Source organism: Ceratosolen solmsi, unplaced genomic scaffold (assembly GCF_000503995.2).
Source record: "Ceratosolen solmsi marchali unplaced genomic scaffold, CerSol_1.0 scaffold11, whole genome shotgun sequence".
NCBI lineage: Eukaryota > Metazoa > Arthropoda > Insecta > Hymenoptera > Agaonidae > Ceratosolen > Ceratosolen solmsi.
The window spans coordinates 12,984,951-12,995,146 of NW_011948416.1; the positions used below are offsets into that span (position 1 = coordinate 12,984,951).

General features: G+C 38.1%; 1 protein-coding gene across 1 annotated transcript in view; it reads left to right on the forward strand.

The window, feature by feature from the left end:
• Nucleotides 1-224: 224 nt before the first annotated feature.
• The window catches only part of Ubr1 (Ubr1 ubiquitin ligase), a 12,200-nt gene continuing 2,228 nt past the window's right edge, over nucleotides 225-10,196 (forward strand). The window contains 7 exon segments of the mRNA XM_011496149.1: nucleotides 225-240; nucleotides 277-334; nucleotides 426-778; nucleotides 1,858-3,230; nucleotides 3,232-4,141; nucleotides 8,237-9,025; nucleotides 9,605-10,188. Of these exon segments, the coding sequence (XP_011494451.1) occupies nucleotides 1,890-3,230; nucleotides 3,232-4,141; nucleotides 8,237-9,025; nucleotides 9,605-10,188 (3,624 nt within the window). The 5' untranslated portion in view covers nucleotides 225-240; nucleotides 277-334; nucleotides 426-778; nucleotides 1,858-1,889.

Consider the following 10,196-nt stretch of genomic DNA (forward strand, 5'->3'; position numbering starts at 1 on the left):
GGCATTTTACATATCGCTAGCGCCTCTGTTGCAAAATCGTAATCATTAGAGTAGCTCGTGTCTTTCTTAAATCGGATTACCCTCAAATATCGTGTAACCTGCATTGAATGACAAAAAGTTCGAGGTTTTAACTTTTGATATCGTCGTATATCTACGACGTCGCTGTCTCCTTCTCGTCTTGGCCGTCGTCGAAAGACTCGATACAGATAAAGACAGAGCGAAAGCTAAGGAAGAAGACAAAGCAGCAGCAGCAGCAGCAGCAGCAGCAGCAGCAGCAGCAGCAGCAGCAGAGGGGAGAGAGCGAGCCATTTTGTGCATTGTGAATAAAGCAGCTGTGAGTATAGTCGATATATAGTGCGCGACAAACAATTCCAAGATAATAAATTTTAACGTCTGAATTAATTTCTGCATATGGTCTGCTGAAGGATGGCTGACTCCTCGATTGGCTAACGGCTAAGGCTATCAATCATGCCATGAACTTGTCCCAGTGCAGTTGCAGCCGTCGTTGCTGATTTACGGATAGGTAATAGAACGAACGCAGCATCCGGAAGAATTTCAAGAATATGCACAGCTGAGATTGAGGAACGTACGTGAGAACGAGCGAGGCAGTCGATTATTTTATTTTTCCGAAAAGCGGGCGTTTGGCTGTTTTTCTTCGATTTTGCCGATCGTAGCCAGAACAAGGAAGCGTAAACCGTAATAAAGGCTGTCCCTACCTAATTGAAGACTCTGAGATACTTGTTTTTTTATTAGATTTTGGCTCCGTCATCGTTTTGCTGTGAGTATTACTTTTGGAAGTGCCTAAAAATAGTTTGCATTGGTAGAAATCCAATAGCCTAAAAGAGCTATTCGCTCGTTTTCTATTCTTTTTCATTCTTGCTCTTTTTCTTTTTCTTTTTTTATTTTTTTATTTTTTTATTACTAGCTATTGCTTTTGCTTCCGATCCAAACGCTTCTCTTATTCGTTTGTTATTCATTTATTGTTAATCCACCTCTCTCCGTAAGTTTTATTATGCAAAAAAATTATTTTTTATTGTTTCTTAGTCAATTGCAATTCCTTAATTTACTCCTCCCGAGTTTGTTTAATTTGGATGACCTCGCTTCGATCGAAATTTATTTGATTACTGTCTGTACTTTAATGTTTAATATTTATTGTAACGTTTGAACATTTATCTAATATTGATTTTATTATGTTTTTTTTTTCTTCATTTATCACTATTGACCTTGTCATCTTCCCAAATCTTTAGTTATTTACTCATCGAATTGCAACAAAACAAAGGAAAAGAAATCTTTTGTTTAAGAATTTCAAACAAAGCCATTGCTTTTACACACAGTTACTTACTTATCTGTAATAATCTTATGTAATTATTTTGTAAAATAAAATATTTCATCACATTATTATTAAACTTGAGAATATTATTAATTTGTCGTTTTGCACTATGCAACTGTCTGATTAAATACAATTGCCTATTTAAAATGTTTATATTAGTTCCAAGACTAAAAATGAATGAATGAGCAAAGAATTAAGTAGCTCATCGAGATATAAATTATGAAAATGTATCAATGGCATTTAATGACTATGTACCATCCATCCATTTACTGCTTTTTACAAAATTATTGTAATATGAAAAAAAAAGAAGAAAAAAAACTGGAGGTACAAAACGCTTAAATTTTAATTCTCACTATTTTCACTTATATTTTCGAATAAATCTTTTGTTCTTCTAATCTTTCATAAAATCTTGAACTTGAACGCACCACCAGTTAATTTTCTTTATTTAGTTATTCTTCTTTATTCTATCCCTTCTCCTTGTCAATTATATCATATCAATGCGTGCTGAATCTTTCTTTTATTTTTAGTGAAATTATCGATTCTGCATGAGAAGCGAAAGATGAGCAACGAAATTGTCAATTTGTCTATGACAATGCCCTTTATACAAAGTTTACCATGGGTTAATGTATGGATGGAAAAAATGAATAAAGGCATTCTCTCCAATACTCATTTTAAAGAACATTGGCGTATATGGGTGCCAGAAATCTACAGACTAGAACCTACCGACAACTGCCTAGAATGGGTATTCAATGAAGAGCAGGCTCAGAAATTTTTATACGAACCATTAGAAGAATTTATTTGTAATGGAAATCCAAATGAAGTGTTAAAGCAATTGAGCCAACTGGACAGGCCTCCATCAATATGCGGAAGAGTCTATAAAACAGGAGAGCCTACATACAGCTGTAGGGAATGCGGTATGGATTCAACGTGTGTCTTATGCGTAGATTGCTTCAAACAATCGGCACATCGAAATCACAAATACAAAATGGGTATATCGATTGGCGGAGGCTGTTGTGACTGTGGTGACACCGAGGCGTGGAAGAAGGAGCCATTTTGTAAAATTCATCTAGCCGGCATCGAGCTAAAAGATTCTCCTAGGAATAAATTGCCCGAGGACATGACCGAGAGGGCAACGATAACATTTCAAGCCGTTCTGAAATATTGTTACGATCTATTATCAATGGAGCACAGTCCCAGTCTTCCAGCCGATCTTTGCGTAAAAAATTCCGAGTCCCTTTTAGCATCCAACGATACGTACTGTACCGTTCTCTTCAACGACGAAACTCACACGTTTGATCAAGTAATACTAACGCTGACTCGCATTATCAAGTGCTCGCAAAGAGACGCGATAGAGTACGTGACAAACATTGACAGGGAAGGTCGGGCCGTCGTAAAATGTTCCGGTTTTCAACACTGCAACGAACTTAAATTAGAAATTGAAAAATTCACGTCAAGGAATAGCAATCGCCCCTTAAAAGTACTCGTGGAGCACGCTCACGTGGTCGCTCATCAGATCTTCGCCATGAAGCTCTTGGGCTGGCTCCAGCAGTTTATCAGTCATTGCGAAGGCTTCAGAGTGATCTTCAGCAATGTAGCACTAAACGCCAAGCCGCCGGATATTCCCATCGTCAAAGGAATCCTATTGCGAGACTATCAGCTGTGGAAGGCGGCGAGAACCTGCTGGCATCGCCTCTTCATCTTAGGCATGCTGACAGAGTACGAGAGCAAGAAGGCATTGGCCATCGTGTTCACGAGTAACTACGGCACGGTATTGAAAGACTTCATTCGCGACGACCACGACCATTCCTATTCAATCGCCTCGATGTCGGTGCAGCTTTTCACAGTCCCGACACTGGCTCACCCCCCCACACTCCACTACGAACCTCTCCTTATTCTCTCCAAATACCTTCCTTCCCTCAAGGCGCTGCAACTCGGCCGGTAAGCTCGAATTCGAGAGGAACACTTCCAACAACTCGTTCAAGCGCGCCCAGTACATACTTTACGATCTGCGCTACCTCTTGAGTGCCAGGCCCGAGACCTGGACCGACGAGCTACGACGGGGCTTCCTGCAAGGAGTCTCGCTGCTGCTCCATCTCCTCGGTAGCATGCAGTGGATGGACGCGGTGGTGCGACAGGTCGGCCAGCACATGGAGTACGAGCAAGAATGGGAATCCGCCTTTAATCTCTACATCAAATTGTCGCCCGTAATAAGCTTGGCCCTCGACTGGTGTGGCTCGGATCGGATCGTGCTCATCAAGGCCTTACGGCTCGTACTCAAGAAGCTCGAGGAGCAGCCCAGCAAAGCCTCGACCAATTTCCGCGAGGTCGCCGACTACAGCGCCTCTTGCATACATTACGATGTATCCACGGAGCCGGTCTCCATTCACCTGCCGCTCTCGAGATTCCTCGCCGGCCTATTTCTCCATCTGGAAAAGTACAACCTGACGTTCCAGGGCACGGAGTTCCAGACGCTCAGCAAACCCTCCGTCGAGGAAATAATCGAGCCCGTGCTCAGGGCCCAAGCCATGATATCCCAGGTCCACGCGGGCATGTGGAGGCGAAACGGCTACTCGCTCATTCACCAGCTCTACTTTTATCACAACGTCAAGTGCCGTACGGAGATGCTCGACAAGGATATCCTCTTACTGCAGGCCGGCGCGGCTCTTATCGAAAGCAACGAATTCCTCATTCACATACTCAACAAGTTCAATCTGGTCAATTGGGCCCAGCAGAATTTCGAAACCGCTCTGCTCAAGACCTGGGAAGAAGACAGTATCCGGCAAACCATCAACCTTGTCGAGGAATTTTTAGGTACGTCAATCGACTCGCACATAATCTCCCTCCTCCAATTTCATTAATTCAACCACTACTCGCCAAATGGAAATACGGAAAATTTCTCAAGATTGTCTTATCTTTCTAATACCGAGCATAAAATAATAGCTAATGAGCAATATCTTGCACACGATAGTATCAAAGCACGAGCTCAACGCTCGTCGTATCTCGATATAAGGATTTTAATTTCAAGACTCGCCCAATGACTTTAAAGAGCAAAAAGCCCACCAACAATAAACAAATAAATAACTAACTAACTAACTAACTAATGACCGAGACGCGCGGAATAAAAACGTGCACGTTTAAATGAGTGCTGTGAAACTTTCGTTTAGCTAAAAATGAACTTTATCGATCATTATAAAGTGGCGATTAATCCGCTTGGAAATCTATAGAAAATCAATATAAAATTCGTATTGCAATTTTTAATGTAAAATAACTATCTTATCGCTACCACCCATACGTTATTCTCATCAAATCAAACGATGGGAAAGACAGTCATGCGTGCAAACATTCCATATTTTATTAACGTTCTGTTATTGCCATTGACATTTTCACGTTTTAGCGTAATGTTGTACTTTAAAAATGCAAAAAAAAAAACGCTTAGTATTTTTTCTCCTACGTCTAAGTTTCTTCCATATAATATTATAAAAAGCATTCAAATTTTGAGATATTTGCACAAAGGTTAAAACACCATGCAAATTTAGCTTAAAATAAAGTAGAGCTTTTATTTTACATTAATTAAAAAAAGTTTCATAATTGGAAAAGGTCATTTAATTGAATTGACCGTGACGGCGAAATTTGTAATAGAGATATCGAAATCGGACGGATAGCTCACGCATGTGCGTCCACGTATATATCCACGCGTTAATCATTGTCGCATATAAGCCTGTGCTCATGCGCATACACTTTGGTCGATCTAAACCAAAAATAAATAAACACAAATTTAACAAAAACAAAAACAACTAAAAAAAAACGTGTATTTTCATTTTGGAATTATCTCAACTTTCTGGCTGATACTCATTTATGCTAATATCACTAATGTTTCGTATTTCATTTCAATATGTAGAGTCTGACTTCGATATCTAAAACTCTGTAAAATGATACATTATCAGCATAAAGAAACGAAACTCTAGCCTCATGGTGGTTATCCATTGGTAAGAAAGATAACTTCGAACTCGCCTTAATACCAATAAAATAGCCATTTGTAAATCAAAATTGTCAATCCAAATGCATAAAACTTAACTAACTTCATTCGGCACTAAAGAGTGCCGAAATGATAAAAATTACGGAAAGTATGAAAATCTCCATTTCCAACGTCGTTATTTTGCTTGTGACATCATTGGAGATTCGATACAAACGCAAGACAAAGACAGACGCGTGCAGATGATGCGACAGTGAGTCACGGTGAACGAAAAAAAAATGGCTAAATGTCGATTGAGATCCACGGCTTTCTTTAATGCAATTAAAGGCACAATGAAAGCGCGCGTTTAGTCGATAACATTTATTATCTCGCGTAAATGAAATATTCGCGAAGCTAAGTAAATCGCTGCGGAGCCATGAAAAGTACATTTTTTGCGCGTGATGAAACATCGACGTGCTTTTATAAGTAATCATTTTTAAGCTGCGCTTGTGCTCGTGGAAACGTGCTTGCAATAAAGAAATTCGATTTAACAAAACGGCCGTGAGCTAATTTACGTTAAAACATTTGTCTAAAGAATTATTTTTCAGATTTAAACTAAGTACGCGAGAAACCATATCTCAATCATGTATATTAACCCTATAGCTAGAAATATTGAAAATTATAATATTTATATATATATATATATATATATATTTATATATTTATATGTATAGATACATATATATGTATATATATACATACACGGCCAAGTCGTTTTATATTTCATAATTTTATTGGTGTCTTAGCACTGGTGCTTGGCATACATTTTTTTTATAGACGCATTGTAGTCAATATGTCAAATGTATAGACTATCGTTATAGGTTTTTTTTTTTTTTTTTTAAATGTTAATTACGTCAATTTTGCAAACTAAAATTAAACATTGTCACGCTGCGCGCGTTACATCGAAGAAATTACAATAATTTTATGCTAATTTTATAATCAATTAAAATACAATTCAAGGATCTAATGCTTTTATAGCCCAATGATCTAATAACTAAAGTTAAATATATTTCCTTTTATAAAATAAAAACAAAGCCGTATGTTCTTGGAATATAATCTTAACTATGCGCACGATTGTTACATAAAAACGAATATTTTTATCGACTGAATTCAAAGAAAGCCAAATACTATCGTTGCTACATTTAAGTAGTAAGTTTAGATATAAAAGTTTAATGTTTACAGCAAACTCATTATCTAAGGAAACTTTCAAATTTATATATATGTTTACTTATATTCATTCCAAATTTTTTTCACACACACACACACACACACACACACACACACACACACACACACATATATATATATATATATATTCATGTTTTTATTTATTTATTTATTCATTTAACGAATTATTGTATTAGAGACGTGTCTTAATATCTATGCCTTGTATAATAAGTATTTGAAGAATTGTTTAATAAATTCTAAAATAATACAATAAATATTTAATTACATAAAAGTCATGGCACATAATTTTTTGTTAAATTCTATTCAAAAAGTTTTGTCGTGCCGTAATATAAAGCACAAAAATATTAAAAACAATTTAGTACGAAAATTTCCACTCATACAATGTTCTTAAAAATAATCTTTTCAATTATAAACTACTAATGATTGTAGATAAATAGCAACATCAGTTTAATTATAATGAATTCAATTTTGCATTTTGTTATACTTTGTAGATAGGAATAAAAAATAAATACATCTTATTCAAAAGTTCTAAAATTGTTCGCGAACATCTTCGCAAATATTTAATTTAATTATGAAAACCAAATTCGATATGTAAAATTCGTAAAATTTGTAATTTGTCGATAAATAATAAGTCCTCGTTTTTATAATTTCAAGAGATCTTAGATAATGATCAAAATTTTCATCGTTTCACAAATTGGAATTTCGGAATTAAAAGCTGCGAGCATAGCAATAAATAAATACGTTTTTAAAATGCAGCAGTTATCTGCGTTATCATAATAAAAAATTATGCTCTAGATTTTTTTTTGTAATACTAGTACTCTAAGAATTATATTTTATTATTTTACAATTAAAGCTTCTTTAGAGACTATATAGGTTAGTTCAATTAACAAAATTGCTTACCAGGAATATAATCAATACTAAACAATTAAGTACTACATGTGTAAGGTATAATTATTCAAGCCATCTCCTTATATATATATATATATATAACCCAAATAAATTTTTTAATACTTTTCCTATCCTATTATGTTTCTCATTAAAGTGACAATCGATTATATGTAGTTTAATTAATTTACTTTTTTTTTTATTTAATTGTTATTAAATTGAATTCCAATGATGAATCATGTATTTTCACCATATTTCTAATTTTATAAGATATATAATTAAATCTAGGCTTTATGTAGCTGGTATAATTTAATTATAAACGTATTGGCGTTTAGATTTTAATACCCTTCAATACTGCTTAAGTATGATTTGATACGACCGTTCCATCATCCTCTATCCCAATTAAAACTTTATATGCCCTTTTATTATCATTTTAAATTTTATTCTTCAAAAGTTTTTATGTTGAGTTTAATGTAACTATTACCACAATCTTATGCGTAGTTGCAATTTTATTACCATTAGCTTACATAATTTTAAATATTACATGCTATTTTCGTCTCTCGTATCTGAATTATTTATTTTTATTAATTAACTACTAATGTCACTAGTGTTGTTTATTGATTAATCTATGATTATTGTTGTTATTGCTGCTATTGCTGTAGTTGTTTTCCTTTTTATTTTTATTCTCGTTACCGTTCATCTTATTACGTACGTATGTATAATGCACTTCGATAAACCCCCCCCCCTCCCGTCCAAAAAGCCCAGCAGCAGCTATAAATGCTCGCGCAATACTGATCATATAAAATTTTGTCTCCATCCAGCGCTGCTTATAACCATAATCGGAGAGCGATACATTCCCGGCGTAGGCCAGGTGACAGCGGACAGTTGCCTCAAGCACGAGATAATCCAACAATTGTGCATTAAGCCCCTGTCTCATTCGGAATTGAACAAGACACTGCCGGACGACGTGCACCACGAGACGGGAATGGAGCGCGTGATAAACGAGGTTGCGGACTTCAAAAAGCCCCAGGTCGTCTCCGCGGGCAAGGGCGTTTACGAGCTCAAACCGGAATTCTACTCGGAGTACAATGTCTTCTTTTATCATTACACGAAGGAGGAGTTGAGCAAGTCCGAGGAGGCACAACGTAAGAGGCGAAAGACCGCGGGTGAGCTCGAATGTTGCCCACCGCCAAAGTTACCTAGGCTCACGGAGATGGCGAGCCTCGTTACGAATCTCCTCCAGTGCGATGTCATGCTGTCGATCATGCAGACCGTCATAACGAGGACCCTCGATCTCAAGGCTCGTAGCTTCTCCGAGCCGCAGGTGCACAAGATACTCCACCTTATCGGTTACGCGCTGCAGGAACAAGAGTCCGGCTATTATCCGTTTCTCGCTTTTACCGAAAAGGCCACCAAGTGGGACATTTACAAGCTCCTCGAGAATTTGTATAATAGTCCGCGAATCGACGCGCACAAGGATTTGTTGACTTGGGTGCTCGAGAAGTATAGACAAGTCGCTGGTTCCTCGATCGTCGACGTCGAGCCACCGCCACCAACCGCCACCACAACGCAGGCTAGCGAACCCGAGGACACTGAAAAAGCGGAGAAAGGTAACAACGACACGATTCACTTTTTTCCCTTCTGATCCATGTTGTTTGCCAAATTTGCCTTTCTCCCCAGTCACGATAAGACAATTGTCACCTTTTCATTTCTTTATTTCTTTTTAATACAGAATCTAAAAATGATCGCCACGTTGAATGATATGATGATCATCTCTAACTTATACATGACAATATAAATTTGTATAGCGCGCATTAATTGAGCTTCCTTAAAACATTATGTTCAGGCTGTCAATTATAATATTTCAAAATTTGATAGACATCGTAATAGATATCGATGCAACATGGATATTCCTAATCCTGGCATTATTTCCTTATTAATATTAATAACAGAACATCGACTGCTTAACAACGATGTCGGGAGAGGACTTGCTGGGTTACTTGCTTACCTTTATTAAACTCGCATCAATTTGGAAGTAATTGATATAACATCGCCATCTAGCAACATTAAATGGTCTACGTACTGTAATAGAGTGACGTAATTGCGAGGGATCGTGTTTTGCGTTTCCTAAAATCGATCATCGATCGCCAAGCGAATGAGACATAATAAAAGGATTTCTGCGTTCACAGGTAGTCAAGAATGGCGCGTTAAGATGGCAGCAAAGAAGCGAGCCCAAGTGATGGCCCAGATGGAGGCGATGCAGAAGCACTTTATGAAGAAAAATGCGAAACTCTTCGAGGAAGCGGCACTGGACACTAGCAGCAAGTGCTCAAACGAACGAGGCTCTGCTATGGACCTAAGCGAGAGTCTGGACGAGAGCTCGATAGCCGTGGGTCGTCGTCAAACTACGCGCTTCTGCTTCGAGAAGTCGTACACGTGCATACTATGCCAGGAGGATCAGTCGGTGAAGGCGGACGAGCCCGCGATGGTACTCGCGGCCTTCGTTCAACAATCGACGGTCCTCTGCCAGCAGCAATACGCGCAGCAGCGCGGCATCCCCGAGATGACGCCTCTTTTCCTCTCCGCATATCTCGGCGCCTCGCCCCACACGAGCACCTGCGGCCACGTGATGCACGCTAGCTGCTGGCAAAAGTACTTCGAAAACGTCCTCGCCAAAGAAAACCGTCGGCCTTACAGGATGCGCCAGCCCGCCAGCTACGACGTCGAGAAGCACGAGTACCTTTGCCCGTTGTGCGAGTGCCTGAGTAACACCGTGTTACC